The following is a 24,130-nucleotide window of genomic DNA, read 5'->3' on the forward strand; positions in this document are numbered from 1 at the left end:
CGCTGTGAGCGGGGCAGGACGGAGGGGGCAAGTTGCTGAGAGCGGGTCAGGACTGGAGGGGGCAATTCGTTGTGAGCATTTCACTGAGGCACTGTATCCCATTTCCATCTGTCAGTGCATCCCATTTGTCTCAGTCACTGCATCCCTATTTCCCTCCGACACTGCATCCCTATTTCACTCAGTCACTGCATCCCATTTCACTCAGTCACTGCATCCCATTTCACTCAGTCACTGCATCCCATTTCACTCAGTCACTGCATCCATGCTGCATGGTATATGCTATGTATAAACGTGGCATAAAATCCTGACTTGTATGTTCATTTCCTCTTGTAATAACATGTGGCATCATTAGCATCCTTAATCACTTGCATTTAATCGGAAAGCCTGGCACAAACACCAGATAACATGACAGTCCGAACAGAATGCATTTTCCAATGCTTTAAACATATCGTCATGTGTGTCTCAGTGAATAAAAATCCTCCTCATTTTACCGCAATTAAATCTCATAATAAAGGGACTATGTCTGAAAGTCGTCTCATCCGAAGGAAACCAGACTTGCTCCAGGAAAGCTGCGAAATATATCAAGAAAAATAGAGATGAAATGATTCTAGAAATTTCTGCAACACAAAGATCAAAGGAAACAATAGTTAGATGAACACACTGTTAAGTGTTGCACTTACACATCACATTTTGGAAAACAAACCACACTGATTTTCTACTTTATAAAAAAAAAATTGTTCCAAGTCTTCATTATGCAGCACTGCAGTGAACTGAAAAGGTGTAGAATTTTAACATGCATAGAAAGTATGTGCACAAGTCAAAGCAAACAAAAAAAAGCCACTTCTGTCCTAAAAAGACAATATTATATGACAAAAAGGCAGGGAAGTTTGAGAACACAGCATCATGCTTCCTGCAGAGATAGAGTTTTGCCTGCGTCATAGGGCCGATCAGGGATGGCATAGGGAACTTGTGTGTGGAGCCTGAGGAGGTAGGGGAAGCCCTAAATGAGTTTTTTGCTTCTGTCTTTACGAAAGAAACCAACTTTGTAGTGAATGAAACCTTTGAAGAGCAGGTGTGCATGCTGGAATGGATAGAGATAGACGAAGCTGATGTGCTGAAAATTTTGTCAAACATTAAGATTGACAAGTCGCCAGGCCCGGATCAGATTTGTCCTCGGCTGCTTTGGGAAGCGAGAAATGCAATTGCTTCGCCACTTGCGAAGATCTTTGCATCCTCGCTCTCCACTGGAGTCGTACCTGAGGACTGGAGAGAGGCAAATGTAATTCGTCTCTTCAAGAAAGGAAATAGGGAAATCCCTGGCAATTATAGACCGGTAAGTCTCACGTCTGTCGTCTGCAAGTTGTTAGAAAGGATTCTGAGGGATAAGATTTATGACCATCTGGAAGAGCATGGCTTGATCAAATACAGTCAACACGGCTTTGTGAGGGGTAGGTCATGCCTTACAAACCTTATCGAGGTTTTGAGGATGTGACTAGAAAAGTTGATGAGGGTCGAGCTGTGGATGTGGTGTATATGGACTTCAGTAAGGCATTTGATAAGGTTCCCCATGGTAGGCTCATTCAGAAGGTCAGGAGGAATGGGATACAGGGGAACTTAGCTGCTTGGATACAGAATTGGCTGGCCAACAGAAGACAGCGAGTGGTAGTAGAAGGAAAATATTCTGCCTGGAAGTCAGTGGTGAGTGGAGTTCCACAGGGCTCTGTCCTTGGGCCTCTACTGTTTGTAATTTTTATTAATGACTTGGACGAGGGAATTGAAGGATGGGTCAGCAAGTTTGCAGACGACACAAAGGTCGGAGGTGTCGTTGACAGTGTAGAGGGCTGTTGTAGGCTGCAGTGGGACATTGACAGGATGTAGAGATGGGCTGAGAGGTGGCAGATGGAGTTCAACCTTGATAAATGCGAGGTGATGCATTTTGGAAGGTCGAATTTGAAAGCTGAGTACAGGATTAAGGATAGGATTCTTGGCAGCGTGGGGGAACAGAGGGATCTTGGTGTGCAGATACATAGATCCCTTAAAATGGCCACCCAAGTGGACAGGGTTGTTAAGAAAGCATATGGTGTTTTGGCTTTCACTAACAGGGGGATTGAGTTGAAGAGTCGTGAGATCTTGTTGCAGCTATATAAAACTTTGGTTAGACCGCACTTGGAATACTGCGTCCAGTTCTGGGCGCCCTATTATAGGAAAGATGTGGATGCTTTGGAGAGGGTTCAGAGGTGGTTTACCAGGATGCTGCCTGGACTGGAGGGCTTATCTTATGAAGAGAGGTTGACTGAGCTCGGTCTCTTTTCATTGGAGAAAAGGAGGAGGAGAGGGGACCTAATTGAGATATACAAGATAATGAGAGGCATAGATAGAGTTGATAGCCAGAGACTATTTCCCAGGGCAGAAATGGCTAGCACGAGGGGTCATAGTTTTAAGCTGGTTGGTGGAAAGTAGAGAGGGGATGTCAGAGGCAGGTTCTTTACGCATAGAGTTGTGAGAGCATGGAATGCGTTGCCAGCAGCAGTTGTGGAAGCAAGGTCATTGGGGTCATTTAAGAGACTGCTGGACATGCATATGGTCACAGAAATTTGAGGGTGCATACATGAGGATCAATGGTCGGCACAACATTGTGGGCTGAAGGGCCTGTTCTGTGCTGTACTGTTCTATGTTCTATGTTCTAACTGTGGGCACTGTAAATCAGCAACAAAAGCAGAAGTTGCTGGAAAAGCTCAGCAGGTCTGGCAGCATCAGTGAAGAGTGAGATCTGAGGAAGGGTCACAGGACGCGAAACATTAACTCTGACATTGTCTATGTCATAGTGAGTTATGTCTATTGCTTCAGCAAAATCCAACCAACTCTGAATGAAAATCAATGCTTAAGAAATATCCAAAACATCCGCTGTCCCCGTTGTGGCTTCCTCCACATTGGGGAAACGATGCAGAGGCTTGGGGACCACTTTTCAGAACACCTACGCTCAGTTTGCAATAAACAACTGCACCTCCCAGTCACTAACCATTTCAACTCCCCCTCCCATTCCTGAGAGGACATGTCCAACCTGGACCTCCTGCAGTGCCATAATGACGCCACCCGAAGGTTGCAGGAACAGCAACTCATATTCTGCTTGGGAACCCTGCAGCCCAATGGTATCAGTGTGGATTTCACAAGCTTCCAAATCTCCTGTCCTCCCACTGCATCCCAAAACCAGCCCAGCTCGTCCCTGCCTCCCTAACCTATTCTTCCTCTCACCCATCCCCCCCTCCCACCTCATGCCGCACCCCTATTTCCCCTCATCCCGCTCCCTTGACCTGTCCGGCCTCCCCAGACTGACCTAACCCCTCCCTGCCTCCCTACCCATACTCTCCTCTCCACCTATCTTCTCCTCCATCCATCTTCCATCCGCCTCCCCCTCTCTCCCTATTTATTCCAGAACCCGCACCCCCTCCCCATTTTCTGAAGAAGGTTCTTGGCCCGAAACGTCAGCTTTTGTGCTCCTGAGATGCTGCTTGGCCTGCTGTCTTCATCCAGTTCCACACGGTGTTATCTCGCGTTCTCCAGCATCTGCAGTTCCCATTATCTCTCCAAAACAAAGGCTGCTGTCTTTCAAAACCCAATCTCAGATTTTGCAGATAGTCCTTACCCTGAAAAAATACCAAATATGTATAAACAGGAAAACTGGAGGTGAAACCATTCAAAAAATTTTCATTGGCACAACAAATGTTCCAACTGTAAAAGCAGGTTAAGCACCTGTATATAAGGAAACTTTAAACAGACACTTACAGCCAACAAATGTGAGAAATTTCCATTTCTTGCTGGATTACCAATTTTGCTGTTGGGAAAATAGGCCTCGGCTTAGCAATGTAAATTCAAACAAGATAGCCCCCTCTCAGAACTCAACACTCAGTCGTAGAGTTCTGTTTTCACAGGTTGGCGTATAATAGCATCAAGCACAATACACCAAATCTTCTTTGGTACCTTTTCCTTCCATAAAACTGCTTTTAGTAGATGCACACAGAAATCATTTCATACACGTTGCTAAGTTCAAGAGGCCAGTTCCAGCACTTCGACTTGCATCTGCTTCATCATCAAAACAGAACAAAATAAAGACTCACTCTTTGTAAGTCACATTTTCCATTTTTAGTGACGAGGTGAAGTGCGAGAACTGCTCACTTGATGTTAAAATCTCCTAAATATGTACCTATATATTTCAATTCTGTGAAATATGTGGAATGAGTTCGAGAGAAGGATTAATTTTCTTGTGCTGGGAGAGAGCTGGGACAGATAAAATAGGTTGAATGGCCTCCTCCCATGCTAAAAATGTCCATAACTGTTCTTGGCCCTGCGAAATTGAAGTGGCCATCCTTTCATTATGACTGTGAGACGCAGCATGTTACGATAGATGGTACAATGAAGAAATCCTTTGTTATTAATGAATTTTTCAGCACTAGGCATTCTTCCGAAGTCAAATGTTCGATATGTACCTGTTGCACTGACTTGGTTCCAAACAGTTATAATGTGGAGGTGCTGGTGTTGGACTAGGATAGACAAAGTCAGAGCTCACATGACATCAGGTTATAATCTGACAGGTTTATTTGAAATCACACAAGCTTTGGGAGTGCAGTCCCTTCATCAGGTGCGGTCAGGGAGGTAAACACACAGACACACAATTGATAAGCAGACAGATCCTGCACTGCCACAATGATGCCACCCGAAGGTTGCAGGAACAGCAACTCATATTCCGCCTGGGAACCCTGCAGCCATATGGTATCAATGTGGACTTCACCAGTTTCAAAATCTCCCCTTCCCCCACTGCATCCCTAAACCAGCCCAGTTCATCCCCTCCCCCCACTGCACCACACTACCAGCCCAGCTCTTCCCCCCCACCCACTGCATCCCAAAACCAGTCCAACCTGTCTCTGCCTCCCTAACCGGTTCTTCCTCTCACCCATCCCTTCCTCCCACCCCAAGCCGCACCCCCAGCTACCTACTAACCTCATCCCACCTCCTTGACCTGTCCGTCTTCCCTGGACTGACCGATCCCCTCCCTACCTCCCCACCTACACCCTCTCCACCTATCTTCTTTACTCTCCATCTTCGGTCCGCCTCCCCCTCTCTCCCTATTTATTCCAGTTCCCTCCCCCCATCCCCCTCTCTGATGAAGGGTCTAGGCCCGAAACGTCAGCTTTTGTGCTCCTGAGATGCTGCTTGGCCTGCTGTGTTCATCCAGCCTCACATTTTATTATCTTGGAATCTCCAGCATCTGCAGTTCCCATTATCTCAGATCAAAACATCATACAACTGGTGTGAGTGGAGTGTCAGATAATAAGTCTTCATCCAGGATGTTTGTTTGTTTGCAGATATTTTGTTGAAGAAACACACAACTTGTCGTTACAGTCAGTGTGGTATCTTATAAATTCTTGCTTTTGAAATAAAGGTTAAAACTCTAAGACAGATTCTGAACACAAGCCTCGAAACTACAAGTCAGAGTCTGACCTGAGATGCCACCTTTTGTACATTCCTGTTGCGCTGCCTGATTATCATGACAACACAGCACTGACATGGACTTTATAAACGCTTTACTTGCCTCTAACACTCTTGGTCACCTGTATAGAGTTATTATCTGACACTCCACTCACGCCAATTCTATGATCTTTTGATCTCTCTGCTTATAAGCTGTGTCTCTCTGTGGTCACCTCACGAACTGCACCTGATGAAGGGGCTGCACTCCAAAAGCTTGTGTGATTTCAAATGAACCTTTTGGACTATAAGCTGGTGTCATGTGACTTCTGACTTCAAACACTTACAGAATGTGTCTTCAATCCTACCGTGACTTGACAATAAGTCAACTTCTTAAAATTTATAAAATGAGAATGTCAAGTGAAGTATGTCTAACCTTGAGCGTTTAAAAAAGGAAATATTACAACCACAGTCCAGTCAGACAGTAAAGACAGAAGGAATGATTGAATCGACTGTGTCTGACACCACACAATTAATCCCCCTGATGGAAGAAAGGTTGGCTGCGTTCTCTTTCTTCAGGAACGTCCAGCTAATACCACCTTACTACTGCTTGTTTTATTCATCTCATGTTCCATCTAATTCCTTGCAGTCTTGGTCAAACCTTCATGTAATTTATTCAAATTTTCAAAGAAATAAATTTAACTTTATATTCCACAATTTTAACATCTCCTTTTAAGGTTTGAACAGTTCAGTTCGTACAGTGCACATCTTGTGTTATTAACTGGAGAACATGGTGGAAAAATCAAGATATATTGACAAGTAAACAAATGGCTAACTTCTGTTTCCTTGTCAGTAATGCCTTTTGAACAGAACATTAAGTTGCGCAACTATGTAGAGATAACAATTTAAAACTGGGAAGACCACTTTGTGGTCCCCACACCAATCTCTATTCACTACCTACTGATTGCATTACTCCGCCTTGGCAACAATGTAATATTACGCTTGTCTCAGCACAACCTTGGCATCTTGTTTATCCCATGATGAACGTCCGACCACACATTCATGCAATCCCTAAAGCTGTCTCTTTACATCTTTTCAATTCTGCCTACCTGTCTCTTGTCTTGGCTCATTAGCAGTGAAACCTTCATCTGGAACTACTTCACTTCTGGACCTGACAATTCCAATGCATTCCCTGTTGGAGTCCCACATTTGCCCATTGAAAACTTGACGTCGTCTAAAACTCCACTGCCCGAGTCTCACCTTGAACCAAATCCTCTTCTCTGTACTTCCTACCTGACTGATACTATTAACAGTAATTTTATTAAATTCTCATTTTTGTTTACAAATCGTTCCTTGGCTATGCCTATCGCTATTTTCGTAATCTCCACCAGTCCAACTATACTTCAGGATATCTGCACTCGTCTAATTATGTCCTCTTGCCCACTCTTGATTTTAAACGGCCCACTACTAGTTGCCAAACATTTAATTGTGTCGGCTTCAAACCCAAGAAGAGACTTCCTACACCTTCAGCGAGCAAACTCACATCCCGAACCTCAACCCGAGCAACAAATCTTCTCAAAACTCGCTAACTTCCTACACCTCTTAGCCTCTGTACGTTTTCTCTTTTAAGGCACTTTTTAAAACAATCCTCTTTCATCAAGCTCTTGATCATCAGAACTAACAACTTAATAAGGCTCAGTTGTATTCTGGGATTGTGAATACTCCTTTCAGACGCCTTCAAAGTTTCCCTCCATTAAAGAGATTTTATAAGTGGTTCAAGTCATTGCCAAGCAGAGGGGGACGAATTGGGGAGTTACTTCAAAGAGCTATGATATGCCAAACGACCTCCTTCCACACTGGCCAACTCTGATTCTACAAAAACAAAAATGATTTTCAGACTTGGGAAGATCCCTCAAAAATGTCACATCTAACCAGCTTATGGGCAGAGTCGAGCTGCTGAGATGATAGACCAGGATTTAGGGGTACCAGGAGTGATAATATGCTGAACACAATCAAATTTTGAGGTTGTAGAATGATGTGGTCTTCATCATTTTTGACACTTGGACCATTTTCCTTCCTTTCCACAGAACAAGTCAAACAGCGGCAGCACAATGTTGCATGGCCGGTAAAAGCCTGCTCCACCGTCGATGATGATTGTGGCTGGTCTTCCACATCAATTAAACTTTTGCTCATATCTCATCCTCTTCTCAAAACATCGATCTATTCACGTGTAGTATCCCTCTCGCTAACTTCATGAGAATTCATTCCAATCACTGAACTCCTAACGCTGACCCACCCCAGGTCAAAAAATTCAGCTGAGATCAGGAACTGATCTCGCCTGTATGGCTGAGCTGGCTTTTAAAAAGTTTGCCGGTGAGAGAGTCCCAGTGAGAAACATTCATTCAGAAAAATAATTGCATGGATTGCTCTCCAATCCTAAACTCTATTCAAATTCAGTTGGTTTGTGATGCAGAGTGATGCCCTGCAGAGAGGGCTCAATTGCCATACCAGTGAGCTGACCACAAAGGGTCTTCGCCTCAACCGCTCTACTTGACTGAGGCGTGGTGATCTTCAGGTTAAATCATAACCAGTTGTCTCTCTCTAAGGAGTCGCCAAATGGCGTGCTAAGACTTTACCTTTAACCCTGATAACATGGCAACAAGCAGATAACTCAGCTGATGTCACTGACTAATAGAATCCTCAATTATACTGATATTCATGTTGTGATATCATCAGAAGGCATGCTCAACTAACTTTTAATTTGCAAATTCAGTTAACAACCATTCAATCAATATTACTGAATACTCATATTACTGATCGTCTCGATACAACATTCTGGTTACATCTGTTCATAAGTGAAGTGTAATGTAATTGCACTTACTGTGGTTTTATCAATGTGATCCTGCAATGAGTCAATAAGCAGGTCACCCACAGGTTGCCAATCAGTGTGGACCCCGTCAGCTGTTATCACATGAGCCTCAAGATCATCCAGCGCTTTCTGCAGTTCTTGAAGTTTCTCCAACGCCTTTTCCACCTGTTTCTGCCAGTTGCTCGCACGGGTTTTCAATTGCTCCCAATTTTCCTTCACTTCTGTTGACTGTTTGCGGACAGCTTTGGCAATTCTCTGGGCTCTCTCTTCCGGGGTAGGTTCTGGAAATATGAAGTGCAAATAATTTATCAACTGTTCATGATTTTGATCGATAGATTTTCTTTCTAAACCCCTTTCCTTTAAAAGGTCTCTCTGGACTTTCTCCTGAAATTGGGATATATAAGACTGAAGCACATCAATGATAAATTCTGTAATTAGCTAGCAGGTCGTGGAGCCATGAACAGAGAATCACAGAGAACCAATACAAAGCCAAATAAAATTCCGCAGATATTTGAAATTTGTCACTACCAAGGAAGCTTTAAAAAAGGAAAAGGATTAGTGACTAAATGGGTACAATTCTCAACAAAAGATTTGAAAAATCCTTTCAGTGTATCTTTCGTAGCTATGAGACAAACATCCAACACAAACCAACTTTCATCTTTCAGGACTGGCAAGTTAGAATGATAAACCCAAAGTCTACCCTGCATAGTTCGCTCTAGAACTCACTTAATGAGGTTGTTAAGAGATGTAGAGATAACAAAGTGTGCAGCTGGATGAACACAGCAGGCCAAGCAGCATCTGAGGAGCACAAAAGCTGACATGTTGGGCCGAGACCTTTCATCAGAAAAGGGGGAGGGGGAGAGAGTTCTGAAATAAATAGTGAGAGAGGGGGAGGCGGATCAAAGATGGATAGAGGAGAAGATAGGTGGAGAGGAGACAGACAAGTTAAAGAGGTGGGGATGGAGCCAGCAGAGGTGAATGAAGGTGGGGAGGTAGGGAGGGGAGAGGTCAGTCCGGGGAGGACGAACAGGTCTCCGGGGCGGGAAGAGGTTAGGAGGCAGGAAATGGGGGTGGGGTTTGAGGTGGCAGGATGGGATAGGTGGGCTGGTTTTGGGATGCGGGAAGGGGAGGGGTGATTTTGAAGCTTGTGAAGTCCACATTGATACCATGGAGTGCAGGGTTCCCAAGCGCAATATGAGGTGCTGCTCCTGCAACCTTCAGGTGGCATCGTTGTGGCACTGCAGGAGGCCCAGGATGGACATGTTACCTGAGGATTGGTAGGGAGAGTCGAAACAGTTCACGACTGGGAGGTGCAGTTCTTTAGTGCAAACTGAGCACAGGCGAAGCGGTCCCCAAACCTGTTTGGTTTCCCCGATGTAGAGGGGGCCACAATGGCAACAGTGGATACAGTCTACCACATTAGCAGATGTGCAGGTAAACATCTGTTTGCTGAGGAAATTCTTCCTGGGGCCTGGGATGGGGGGGGAGGTATCGGGACCAGTGAATTTTAAACGTTGTGATGACAACATTTATGGATATGCAGGGAAAAGTGCTGGGTGTCGGGAGTGCTAGAGGGGAGTGTGGAGCGGATAAGGGGGTCACCTAAGGGTGGTGGGAAAAACGTCTTTGGTGGTGGGGTCGGATTGCGGATGGCAGAAGGGTCGGAGGACGACGCATTGAATCCAGATGTTGGTGGGGTGGTACGTGAGGGCGACGAGGACACTGTTTTGGTAGTTATTATGGGGTGCGGGTGAGAGGGATGAGTTGTGGGAAACGCGGGTGACACGGTCGAGGGTGTTTTTGACCACTGAGGAGGGGTAAGTTCCGGTCCTTGAACAACCCTCAACAGTTTCTCTTTCAATTCCTCCCACTTCCTACAGACAAAGAGGGTGGCCAGGGTAGCCAAATGGGCCCAAGCTATGCCTGCCTCTTTGTAGGTTACATGGAACGCTCCCTCTTCCGTACCTACACTGGCCCTCAACCCCACCTCTTCCTCCGTTACATTGATGACTGTATTGGCACCGCCTCGTGTTCCCACAAGGGGCTCGAACAGTTCATCCACTTCACCAACACCTTCCTCCCGAACTTGAAGTAAACCTGGACAATCTCTGATACCTCTCTCTCCTACCTGGACCACTCTATGTCCAACCACTGAGAAACAAATATCCATTTCAACTCCACCAATTCCCACAGCTACCAAGATTACACCTCCTCCCACCATATTCCTGCAACAATTCATCCCCTATTCCCCATTCCTTTGACTCTGCATCTGCACTCACAGGATGAGGTATTCTATTCCCGTATATCTCAGATGTCCTCATTTTTCAAGGACCACAACTTGCCCCGCTCTGTGGTTGATAACGCCCTCGACCGTGTCTCCAGCATTTCCTGCAACAAATCCCTCTCACCCCACCCCACAACAACAACCAAAACAAAGTCTCCCTCATCCTAACGTACCACCCCACCAACCTCCGGATACAACGCAGCATCCTTCGAAACTTTCAGATTCTCTGGGAGGCTACGGAGGTGGTGACGGAGCCTTTGGCCTTGATCTTTGAATCCTCATTGTCTACAGGTTTAGTACCAGAAGGCTGGAGGGTTGCAAATGTTGTGCCCTTGTTCAAAGAGGGCAGTAGAGATGACCCAGGTAATTATAAACCCAGTGAGCCTTCCGTCTGTTGCAGGAAAAGTTTTGGAAAGGATTATAAGAGATAGGATTTATAGTCATCGAGCAAGCACCAATTTGATGGGAGATAGTCGACATGGATTTGTCAAGGGCAGGTCGTGTCTCACAAGCCTCATTGAGTAATTTTGGAAGGTGACCAAGCACGTGGATGAGGGTCGGGCAGTTGACGTGGTGGACATGGACTTCAGTAAAGCCTTCGATAAGGTTCCACATGGTAGTCTATTGGAGAAAACATGGAGACATGGGATTGAGGGAGATTTAGCAGGTTGGATTAGAAACTGGCTTTGGCTAAGGCGGCAACCATTGGTGTTTGATAGAAAATATTCAGCCTGGAGTCTGGTGACTTCTGGTTTGTCTCAAGGATCTGTTTTGGGACCACTGCTGTTTGTCATTTTAATAAATGACTTGGACGGAGGCATTGGTAGATCGGTTAGTAAGTTTGCAGATGACACTCAAGTCGGTGGAGTGGTGGACAATGTGGAAGAATGTTGCAGGTGACAGGTAGACTTGGATGAACTGCAGAATTGGGCAGAAAGGTGGCAGATGGAGTTCAATGCGGATAAATGTGAGGTGATTCACTTTGGGATGAATAATAGGAAGGCAGAATATTGGGTCAATGGAAAGATTCTTGGTAGTGTTGCTGTGCAGAGGGTGTCCATCTATGTCGATCCCTGAAAATTGCCATCCAGGTTGATAGTGCTGTGAAGGCGGCTTCCGGTGTTTTAGGTTTTATTGGCAGTGGGATTGAGATCCAGAGCAACTGTCCAAAAAACTGGTGCGGTCTCATTTGGAATATTGCGTACAGTTCTGGTCGCCCCATTACAGGAAGGATGTGGAAGCATTGGAAAAGGTGCAGAGGAGATGTTGCCTGGTCCGGAGTGAAGGTCTTCTGAAGAAAGGCTGAGGGACTTGGGTCTGTACTCATTGGAGAGAAGGTGGTTCAGAGGGGATTTAATAGAGACATACAAGATGATCAGTGGATGAGACAGGGTGGACAGTGTGGGTCTTTTTCCGAGGATGATGACGTCAGCTTGTATTCGGGGGCACAGCTTAACAGTGAGGGATAATAGATTTGAGATAGATATCAGAGGCAGGTTCTTTACTCAGAGAGTGGTAAGGATGTGGAACCCCCTGCCTGACAATGCAGTTAGCTCAGCCACATTCGGGGCATTTCAACAGTCCTCGGATAAGCATATGGATGATAATGGGATCGTGTAGGGGGATGGGCTTAGATTAGTTCACTGGTCCATCCACATCATCGCAATGAGCAAAAAAGCACACCGTTGTCTCTACTTCACAGGAGGCTAAGGCAATTGCCTGTGCCCACAAGGGCAACTTTCATTGATGTACCACAGAAAGCATCCTATCTGGATGCATATCACAGCACGGTTCCTCGAGCAAAACAATCCCTAATTATTATGGCTCCTGCCTTTCTTCTTCCAGGCAGAATTGGTTCTGCTTTGTCATAACTAATTTGGGAGAAAATCCACGCTCAGTCTAAGTTAATTCTTCCAACAATTCAGATACCATGGAATACTGAGCAATGAGTTGGTGTGTGAGAAAAAGAGAGAGTGAGAGAGAGAGAGAGGGAGAGGGAGAGAGAGAGAGAGAGAGAGAGAGCCAGAGAGGTTGGGGGGTGGGGGAGGAAGAGAGAGCGCGCGAGAGAGAGAGACAGCGCGAGAGAGAGAGACAGCGCGAGAGAGAGAGACAGCGCGAGAGAGAGAGACAGCGCGAGAGAGAGAGACAGCGCGAGAGAGAGAGACAGCGCGAGAGAGAGAGACAGCGCGAGAGAGAGAGACAGCGCGAGAGAGAGACAGCGCGAGAGAGAGAGACAGCGCGAGAGAGAGAGCGAGAGAGAGAGAGCGCGAGACAGAGAGAGAGAGAGAGAGCGAGACAAAGAGATGGGCGATGAGGGAGAGAGGGAGAGACAGACAGACAGAATAGGTGACAGAATGTGAGTGTGTGAGCGCCTGCATCAGACACTGAGAGAGATATTGCTGAGGTGGAGATAGTTGAGAGTGTCGATCACCAACAATCTCTCCTGGTCCACCCAGATCGTCGCAATGGGCAAAAAAGCACACCAAATGTCTCTATTTCCCCAGCAGGCTAAGGTAATTTGGAGTGTCCGCAAGGTCAACTTTCATTCATGTACCAGAGAAAGCATCCTATCTGGATGCATGTCACAGCATGGTTTGGCAACAGCTCTTCCTAAGATCACAAGAAACTGCAGAGTCATGAACACAGCATAGTCCATCATGCAAATCAGCCTTCCATTCGTTGATTCCACCTCTACTTCCCGCTGCCTCGGGAAAGAAACTGACATAATCAAAGGCCCTTCTCACCCGCCAATTACACTCTCTTCTCCCTTTTTCTGAAGGGAAGGTGTAAAAAAAGTTTGTATACATGCGTGAAAAGATTCAAGAACAGCTTCTTCACTGCTGTTATTGGACATCTGAATAGGACACTGAAAAGCTTAAATCTAATTTTGATCTTGCTCTCTGTGCATCTTCTCTGTAGCTGTCACTATGTTCCGTTTCACTAATGCGCCTTGTTTGATATACCTGCCTATACTGCATGCAGAAGAAAACTTTACACTGTACCTGGGCACATGTGACAATTATGACTCAAATCAGGCTAATAAAATGTGAGGCTGGATGAACACAGCAGGCCAAGCAGCATCTCAGGAGCACAAAAGCTGACGTTTCGGGCCAAGACCCTTCATCAGAGATGCTGCTTGGCCTGCTGTGTTCATCCAGCCTCACATTTTATTATCTTGGATTCTCCAGCATCTGCAGCTCCCATTATCTCTGACTCAAATCAAATTGACTGTGTGCAAGAGAGAGGTGAGCATATGATTGTGCTCAAGAGTGCAAAGACAGTGCATGAAAGTGTGTGTGTGCGCACGACAGAATGTGTGTGCCAGTGACTGTGCTTGAGAGTGTGTGAAAGGGAGTTCGCACAAGAAGGGAGTGTTACAGCATGCATGAGGGAGTGAGTGTGTCTGTAAGTGTGAGTGAGCTTGACAGCAAGTGAATCTGCAAACCTAAGTGTGTGAGGGAGAGATTTGTGGTAGTATGTGTGTACTTGAGAGTGAGAGCATTGGCAAAAGATCCTGCAACAGTGCATGCAAGTGTGCCACAGAATGTGTGCAAGACCGTGTACGACTGTGTGACGGTATGGAGTATGAATGAGTGAGAATGTGACAGAGTGTGTTCGTGAGAGACTGTGTTCCTGACTTTTTTTTGTGTGTGTGTAGTGTGTTTGTGCATGAGGGACAGAATATGCATGTGCAACATAGTGTGACTGTGAACCTCTGTTGGTGCCTGTGAGTGAAGTGATGGGGGAGAACAGGGAGAGGAGAGATAAAGACAGAGAGAGAGAGAGAGACAGAGAGAGAGAGACAGAGGGAGAGAGAGAGCGCATGAGAGAGAGAGAGAGAGTGCATGAGAGAGAGATGAGATGAGGAATTAGAAATGATGGGTGGTCAATACCTGGAGGAAAAAAAGAACAGTGTGTGAGTGTTAAGAGAAGCCGCTGGATGTAATATGGAGGCTATTGTTTTTTTTATTGTACTAAATGAAAAGCAAGTGTCACCTCTCAGTGTTGGGGGACAGGGGATGTGCATTAGAGAAGGAGATATCGTCAGCCTTGTCAGAGACAGCAGACAAGTTGCAAATGCATAGAAACTGACATTAAAGCTTTCTTATCAATGTGTAAAGAGGTGAGACAAATATGACGAGTCAATATTGTACCTTTGCGCTCAGTAAAATCATGGAATCATGAATCAGAGAACCCTTACAGTGTGGAAACAGGTCGGTCAGCCCAACATGTCCACACTGCCCCTCACAGCATCCCACTCAGACCCATCCACCTATAACTCACCTAACCTACACATCACTGAACACCTTGGGAAATTTAGCACGGCCAATCCACCGACCTTGCACATCTTTTGACTGTGGGAGCAAACTCGAGCACCCGGAGAAAACCCATGCAGGCACATAGAGAATGTGCAAACTCCACACAGAAAGTCACCAAAGGGTGGAATTGAGACAGTGGTGTTAACCAGAGCCACTGTGCTCTATATTATGCGAATTCAGCTGCAAGCATTTTTTTTTAAAGAAGGGAAACTTACCATCGTCACAGGATTAGAGTGGTTTCAATCTTCTATCAGCTTTGAGAACCTTATCCATATCTGCCTTCACAAGGGCAAGGTGACGGTAATGGTGTGAGACCGGTTAGTGTGCAGCAGCTCGCCGTGCAAAACATTAACGGCACTTTCATTGCTTTTTTCCTAGGGGCATAACAGAAAGACAAGAACATGAAAAAATCCTGAAATCTTTCTCCAATTTCAATCTCAAAGGGACCATCCGTTCCTCAAAAGTCATAACCAAACTGAACATGGGCCTCCTGCAGTGCCACAAATGATGCCACCCCAAAGTTGCAGGAACAGCAACTCATATTCCGCTTGGGAACCCTGCAGCACAATGGACGTGGCTGACAGCTCTGTCAACCACGAATGCAAGGAATGCTCAGTTGAGGAAGAATGCAGACATTTCGGAATCCCTCCAGCAGAAGATGATATCATTAGAACAAATGGATCTGTCTGGACAGTCCTGTTTGTAGATTTTGGGAAGTAAGACTCTATTGTTTGTCATCAAGGATATGGTTGAGTGATCATATTCAGACTGAGGAGACCAAGAATGTGAGGCTGGAGAACGGGTGCAGAACCATGCCTCTCGGAATTCCTGTGCGTGTCTATGCTTGGCTTGGGCTACTACGGTTACCTTGTCGCAGTGTCCTCTGAGAGGCGTGATTCTCCACCCATAATGCAACCAACAAACAGATACAATTGGACCCCCACACACAAACCCATACAGATCAAAACCGGAAATGACAGTACTCATGGTAACAGACCGGACAGTGTCAATTCCAGACAGAGTAGAATAACATCGTTTCATTGGAGGCTGTACCCATGATGTCACCGATCATGGTGACGAAACATCTGAATGAGAAGAAGCCAGCTCGGCGAGCAAGTCCACAACCTCAATCAGAGAACTGGCTGTTTTGAACTACCTTGTTCAAGAGTTTCAGTTTTGATTTTGAATGTTAAATCTCGCTCCCACATAGGGATGGAGGATTACTGTTAACAGCTGCATTCTAACTAATTCATATCGAATCATTATTGTTTTGACCAGTCTTCGGGTCAGGCTCCCTCGGTGACTGAGTCTCCCAAATTGTTAAGTTCCCTCGTGAAAGACTCCCCTTCTTTACACACCCAACTAGATCTACCTCAGTTGGTATGAATTAAGCTGACTAAAAAGGATCTTTGTCTTGTGGATACCTTCCTATGTTTCAGAAGGAGTCAAGATAACTCAGGGTGACACGGTGACTCAGTAGTTAGTAACGCTACCTCACAGCACCAGGGACCCGAGTTCCATTCCAGCCTCCGATGACTGTCTGTGTGGAGTTTGCACATTCTCCCCTTGTCTGTGTGGGTTTCTGCTGGGTGCTCTGGTTTCCTCCCACAGTCCAGAGATGTGCAGGTTAGGTGGATTGGCAATGCTGAATTACCCACAGTGCCCACGGATGTGTAGGTTAGGTACATTAGCCATGGGAAATGCAGGCTGACAGGGATAGAGTAGGGGAATGGGGATGGGTCTAGGTGGGATGCTCTTTGGAGGGTTGCTGTGGGCTTGTTGAACTGAGTGGCCTGTTTCCACACTGGGGATTCTATAAAACTAGCTTCTCCTGAACTCGTGAGAGAGTGAGTTTTATCAATTGCTAAATGCAAGAAGTCATAAGGCACCACAAATATGCACAAGTTAGAAACAAGAAATTAGCTCAAAAACCATAAAAGTTAAGAGGGATACGGATACTTCAGCCTTTGGATTGTTTGTGAAGAATAGAAAGTGGGATGTTGTGGCCACGAAGTTGGGCGATGCCCGTAATGTTGATATGAATTCAGCAGTTAATTTTGAGATTCTTGTTGAAATTCTTTTGACCTTGTTTCCCTTTTGACATTGCCCAGGTTTGCAGAGCTCAGAGCAAGAGATTTTCTTTTCTTCTTACCTGCAGCACAGAGCGATGAAACGGCTGTCCCAGAGCCGTGACCTCCCCAACTCCTGAGACCACACGAGCACATTCGCCCAGGAATACACACGGACTGATACGAAAGAACTATCGGGATAACAATACTCAGCGTGCTACTGGAAAAGACAGCATGTACAAACAGAAAACAGCTGTAAATAGTGTCAAGAGGTGAAATCAAGTGATAAAGCTAAATTCATGGCTCTTTGCTTGCGTGCTCATTGTATTCAGAACAAAATCAACAAATTAATAGCACATTTCTAGGTTGACGGGCATGATTTTATAGCTATTACAAAGACATGGTTACAAGGAGATCAACACTGGAGCTAAGTGCGCAGGGCTATACGACATTCCAAAAAGACAGGCAGGAGGGAAAGTGACTGTAAGCGAAGAAATTAGTCTGAGAGCAAGAAACGATCTTGGATCGGAAGATCTAGAATCCAATTTTATTTATTTGTTAATGGGAGGAGGACATCCCGAGCTACGCAGTGTTTATTGTCCATCCCTAATTGCCCAGGGGACAGTTCAAAGTCAATCATATTGCTGTGGGTCTGCAGTCACATGTAGGCCAGATCATGTAAGGGTGGCAGTTTCCTTCCCGAAAGCACATCAGTGAACCAGGTGAGTTTTTCTGACATTTGGCAATGAATTCATGGTCATCATTATATTCTTAATTCATGATTTTCTTTTATATTGAATTCAAATTCCACCATCTGCTGTGCTGGGATTTGAACACAGGTCCCCAGAATGTTATCTCAGTCTCTGAATTAACAGTCCAGCAATAATACCTCTCGGCCATTTCCTCCCCCATCGTGGAACAAGAAAGCCTGTAGCTGACTCCCACTTGGGAAAAACAGTGAAGCAGGAGCTTCTTAAATGGGCGATCGCATCTCCTTACATTTTAAGACAGCCATGGATAATCAGGACCTTGTGGGAAGGGACGAAATTGGGGGAGGGAAAATTACATCAGTGTTAGGTAGGAGCTGAGCAGTATTAATTGGGAGGAGCTTTTATTGAACAAGTCAACATTTGATACGTGGGAGTTATTTAAAGACCGACTGATCAGCGTTCAGAACTGGCCTATTCCAGGGAAGGAGGAATGACAAGGATGGCAATCTAAGGACATACGGACATAAGAAATAAAACAGGAGTAGGCCATCTGTCTCTTCCAGCTCGTTCCGCTGATCTTTTTTGCGGACTCAGCTCCACTTACCCTCCCATTCACCATAACCCTCAATTCCTTTCCTGTTCAAAGATCTATCTGTTTTGGCTTTCAAAACATTCAACAAGGGAACCTCAACTGTTTCAGTGGGCAGAGAATTCCACAGATTCACAACCCTTTGGATGAAGAAGCTCATCCTCAACTCAGTTTTAAATCTGTTCACACTTATTTTGAGGCTGTGCCCCCAAGTTGGAATTTCGCCCATCAGTGGAAACAATTTCCGATCCATGTGTTTCCTAATTTTAAAAGTTTCTATTAGATCACCCCTCATTCTTCTAAATTCCAGTGACTGCAATCGGAGTCTACTCAATCTCTCCCCATACAGCAACATTTTTAATTCTGGAATCAACCTCGTGAACCTCCTTCGCACCCCCTCCAGTGTCAGTACATCCTTTCTCAAGTGAGGAGACTAAAACTGTACAAACTACTCCACACCAAGCCTCAGCAGCACCCTATACAACTGTATACACCCATTTCCAAAAGTCACTGCATCCCATTTCCCTCAGTCACTGCATCCCATTTCCCTCAGTCACTGCATCCCATTTCCCTCAGTCAGTGCATCCCATTTCCCTCAGTCAGTGCATCCCATTTGCATCAGACACTGCATTCAATCTCCATCAGTCACTGCACCTCACTTCACTCATTCACTGCATCCCACTTCACACAATCATTGCAGCTCACTTCACTCAGTCACTGCATCCCATTTCCCACAGTCACTGCATCCCATTTCACGCAGTCACTGCATCCCATTTCACGCAGTCACTGCATCCCATTTCACGCAGTCACTGCATCCCATTTCACGCAGTCACTGCATCCCATTTCACGCAGACACTGCATCCCATTTCACGCAGACACTGCATCCCATTTCACGCAGACACTGCATCCCATTTCACGCAGACACTGCATCCCATTTCACGCAGACACTGCATCCGATTTCACGCAGACACTGCATCACATGTCACGCAGTCACTGCATCACATTTCACGCAGTCATTGCATCACACTTCACGCAGTCACGGCATCACACTTCACGGAGTCACGGCATCACACTTCACGCAGTCACTGCATCCCATTTCACACAGTCACTGCATCCCGTTTCTCATCTGACGCTTCATTCAAGTTCCGTCAGGTACTGCATCCTATTTCACTCAGCCACTGCATCCCATTTCACTCAGCCACTGCATCCCACATCACTCAGCCACTGCATCCCATTTCACTCAATCACTGCCTCCCATTTTCCTCAGTCACTGCAACCCATTTCCCACAGTCACTGCGTCTCCTTTCCCTCAGTCACCGCATCCCATTTCACTCAGTCAGCGCATCCCATTTCGCTCAGTCACTGAATCCCATTTAACTGAGACAGTGAATCTCATTGAACTGAGACGGTGCATCCCATTACCCTCAGTCACAGCATTCCATTTCCCACAGTCACTTCATCTCCTTTCCCTCAGTCAATGCATCTCATTTCCCTCAGCCACTGCATTCCATTTCACTCAGCCACTGCATCCTATTTCCCTCAGTCACTGCATCCCATTTCACTCAGCCACTGCATCCCATTTCACTCAGTCACTGCATCCCATTTCAATCAGTCACTGCATCCCATGACCGTCGGTCCCTGAATCCCATTTCACTCAGTCACTGCATCCCATTTCACTCAGTCACTGCATCACATTTCACTCAGTCACTGCATCACATTTCACTCAGTCACTGCATCACATTTCACTCAGTCACTGCATCACATTTCACTCAGTGACTGCATCCCATTTCACTCAATCACTGCCTCCCATTTTCCTCAGTCACTGCAACCCATTTCCCACAGTCACTGCATCTCCTTTCCCTCAGTCACAGCATCCCATTTCACTCAGTCAGCGCATCCCATTTCCCTCAGTCACTGCATCCCATTTCACTCAGCCACTGCTTCCCATTTCACTCAGTCACAGCATTCCATTTGACTCAGTCACTACATGCTATTTAACGGAGACAGTGAATCCTATTCAACTGAGACAGTGCATCCTATTTCACTCAGTCACTGCGTCCCATTACCCTCAGTCACTGCATCCCATTTCACTCAGTCACTGCATCCCATTTAACTGAGACAGTGAATCTCATTGAACTGAGACAGTGCATCCCATTTCCCTCAGTCACAGCATCTCCTTTAACTCAGTCACAAAATCCCCTTTCACTCATTCACAGCTTCCCATTTCACTCATTCACAGCTTCCCATTTCACTCAGTCACTGCAACCAATTTCCCTCAGTCACTGCAACCCATTTCACAGAGTCACTGCACCCCATGTCACTCAGTCACTGCAGCCCATTTCACTCATTCACAGCTTCCCATTTCACTCATTCACAGCTTCCCATTTCCCTCAGTCACTGCATCCCATTTCCCTCAGTCACTGCATCCCATTTCCCTCAGTCACTGCATCCCATTTCTCTCAGCCAGTGCATCCCATTTCACTCAGTGACTGCATCACATTTCACTCACCCAGTGCATCCAATTTCCCGACATCAGTGCATCTCATTTCCCTCAGTCACTGCATCTCATTTCACTCAGTCGCTGCATCCCATTCCCCTCAGTCACTGCATCCCATTTCCATCAGTCACGGCATCCCATTTCACTCATTCACAGCTTCCCATTTCACTCAGTCACTGCATGCCATTTCCCACAGTGACGGCATCTCCTTTCCGTCAGTCAACGCATCACATTTCCCTCAGTCACTGCATCCCATTTCACTCAGTCACTGCATCCCATTTCACTCAGTCACTGCATCCCATTTCACTCAGTCACTGCATCCCATTTCACTCAATCACTGCCTCCCATTTCCCTCAGTCACTGCATCTCATTTCACTCAGCCACTGCATCCCATTTCAATCAGCCACTGCTTCCCATTTCACTCAGCCACTGCTTCCCATTTCACTCAGTCAGCGCATCCCATTTCCCTCAGTCACTGCATCCCATTTCACTCAGTCAACGCATCACATTTCACTCAGTCACTGCATCCCATTTCATTCAGTCACAGAATCCATTTCCCCACAGTCTCCGCATCAGATTTCACAGAGACACGGCGTCCCATTTCACTTAGCCACTGCAACCCGTTACCCTCAGTCACAGCATCCCGTTTCCACAGTCACTGCATCTCCTTTCCCCAGGTCACTGCATTCCATCTCCATGGTCACTCGTACCCGTTTCATTCAATCACTGCCTCTCATTTCCATCACTCACTTCATCCCATTTCCAAAAGTCACTGCATCCTACTTCCCTCAGTCACTGCATCCCATTTCCCTCAGTCACTGCATCCCATTTCACTCATTCACAGCTTCCCATTTCACTCAGTCACCGCATGCCATTTCCAACAGTGTCGGCATCTCCTTTCCATCAGTCAACGCATCACATTTCACTCAGTCACTGCATCCCATTTCATTCAGTCACTGCATCCATTTCCCCACAGTCTCCGCATCACATTTCACAGAGACACGGCGTCCCATTTCAATTCGCCACTGCAACCCGTTACCCTCAGTCACTGCATCTCCTTTCCCCAAGTCACTGCATCCCGTCTCCACGGTCACTTGCACCCATTTCATTCAATCACTGCCTCCCATTTCCATCACTCACTGCATCCCATTTCCCTCAGTCACTGCATCCCATTTCCCTCAGTCACTGCATCCCATTTCCCTCAGTCACTGCATCCCATTTCCCTCAGTCACTGCATCCCATTTCCCTCAGTCACTGCATCCCATTTCCCTCAGTCACTGCATCCCATTTCCCTCAGTCACTGCATCCCATTTCCCTCAGTCACTGCATCCCATTTGCATCAGACACAGCATTCAATCTCCATCAGTCACTGCACCTCACTTCACTCATTCACTGCATCCCACTTCACACAGTCATTGCAGCTCATTTCACTCAGTCACTGCATCCCATTTCACTCAGTCACTGCATCCCATTTCACGCAGTCACGGCATCCCATTTCACGCAGTCACGGCATCACATTTCACGCAGTCACTTCATCTGGTTTCCCACAGTCACTGCATCCTATTTCCCACAGTCACTGCATCCCATTTCCCGCAGTCACTGCATCCAATTTCACGCAGTCACTGCATCTCATTTCACGCAGTCACTGCATCTCATTTCACGCAGTCACTGCATCTCATTTCACGCAGTCACTGCATCTCATTTCACGCAGTCACTGCATTCAATTTCCATCAGTCACTGCAATGCATTCCACTCTGTTACTGCATCCCATTTCACTCAGTCACGGTGTCCCATTTCCCTAAGTCACTGCATCCCATTTCACGCAGACACTGCATCCCATTTCACGCAGTCACTGCATCCCATTTCACGCAGTCACTGCATCACATTTCACGCAGTCACTGCATCACATTTCACGCAGTCACTGCATCACATTTCACGCAGTCACTGCATCTCCTTTCCATCAGTCACTGCATCTCCTTTCCATCAGTCACTGCATCTCACTTCACTCAGTCACTGCATCCCATTTCCCTCAGTCACTGCGTCCCATTTCACTCAGTCACTGCATCCCATTTCTCTCAGTCACTACATTCCATTCCCAAACAGTCATTGCATCCAATTTCACTCTCTCCCTGCATTCAATTTCCATCTGTCACTGCATCCCATTTCCCTCAGTCACGGCATCCCATTTCACTCAGTCACTGCATCCCATATCACTCAGTCACTGCATCTCACTTCACTCAGTCACTGCATCCCATTTCCCACAGTCACTGCATCCCATTTCACGCAGACACTGCATCCCATTTCACGCAGACACTGCATCCCATTTCACGCAGACACTGCATCCCATTTCACGCAGACACTGCATCCCATTTAACGCAGACACTGCATCCCATTTAACGCAGACACTGCATCCCATTTAACGCAGACACTGCATCACATTTCACGCAGTCACTGCATCCCATTTCACACAGTCACTGCATCCCGTTTCTCATCTGACGCTTCATTCAAGTTCCGTCAGGTACTGCATCCTATTTCACTCAGCCACTGCATCCCATTTCACTCAGCCACTGCATCCCATTTCACTCAGCCACTGCATCCCATTTCACTCAGCCACTGCATCCCATTTCACTCAGCCACTGCATCCCATTTCACTCAGCCACTGCATCCCATTTCACTCAGCCACTGCATCCCATTTCACTCAGCCACTGCATCCCACATCACTCAGTCACTGCATCCCATTTCCCTCAGTCACGGCATCCCATTTCACTCAGTCACTGCATCCCATATCACTCAGTCACTGCATCTCACTTCACTCAGTCACTGCATCCCATTTCCCACAGTCACTGCATCCCATTTCACGCAGACACTGCATCCCATTTCACGCAGACACTGCATCCCATTTCACGCAGACACTGCATCCCATTTAACGCAGACACTGCATCCCATTTAACGCAGACACTGCATCACATTTCACGCAGTCACTGCATCCCATTTCACACAGTCACTGCATCCCGTTTCTCATCTGACGCTTCATTCAAGTTCCGTCAGGTACTGCATCCCATTTCACTCAGCCACTGCATCCCATTTCACTCAGCCACTGCATCCCATTTCACTCAGCCACTGCATCCCATTTCACTCAGCCACTGCATCCCATTTCACTCAGCCACTGCATCCCACATCACTCAGTCACTGCATCCCATTTCACTCAATCACTGCCTCCCATTTCCCACAGTCACCGCGTCTCCTTTCCCTCAGTCACCGCATCCCATTTCACTCAGTCAGCGCATCCCATTTCACTCAGTCAGCGCATCCCATTTAACTGAGACAGTGAAT

At 46.3% G+C, this 24,130-nt stretch overlaps 1 protein-coding gene across 7 annotated transcripts in view; it reads right to left on the reverse strand.

The window, feature by feature from the left end:
* Window positions 1–3,477: 3,477 nt before the first annotated feature.
* LOC132207818 (complement C4-like) overlaps window positions 3,478–24,130 on the reverse strand; it is a 343,465-nt gene continuing 322,812 nt past the window's right edge. For 6 of the 7 annotated variants that reach the window (XR_009443868.1, XR_009443867.1, XR_009443866.1 and 3 more), the window contains 4 exons: window positions 17,085–17,221; window positions 15,148–15,306; window positions 8,342–8,610; window positions 3,478–3,644 (listed from right to left, as the gene is read on the reverse strand). Coding sequence is in view for 1 of the 7 variants with exons in the window: in XM_059643670.1 (XP_059499653.1) it covers window positions 15,293–15,306; window positions 17,085–17,221 (151 nt within the window). In the remaining 6 variants the exon portion in view is untranslated. The remainder of the gene's footprint in view (window positions 3,645–8,341; window positions 8,611–15,147; window positions 15,307–17,084; window positions 17,222–24,130) is intronic. The other variant, XR_009443870.1, reaches the window with a different exon arrangement.

This window comes from Stegostoma tigrinum, unplaced genomic scaffold (genome assembly GCF_030684315.1).
Source record: "Stegostoma tigrinum isolate sSteTig4 unplaced genomic scaffold, sSteTig4.hap1 scaffold_167, whole genome shotgun sequence".
NCBI classification, from domain to species: Eukaryota; Metazoa; Chordata; class Chondrichthyes; order Orectolobiformes; family Stegostomatidae; genus Stegostoma; species Stegostoma tigrinum.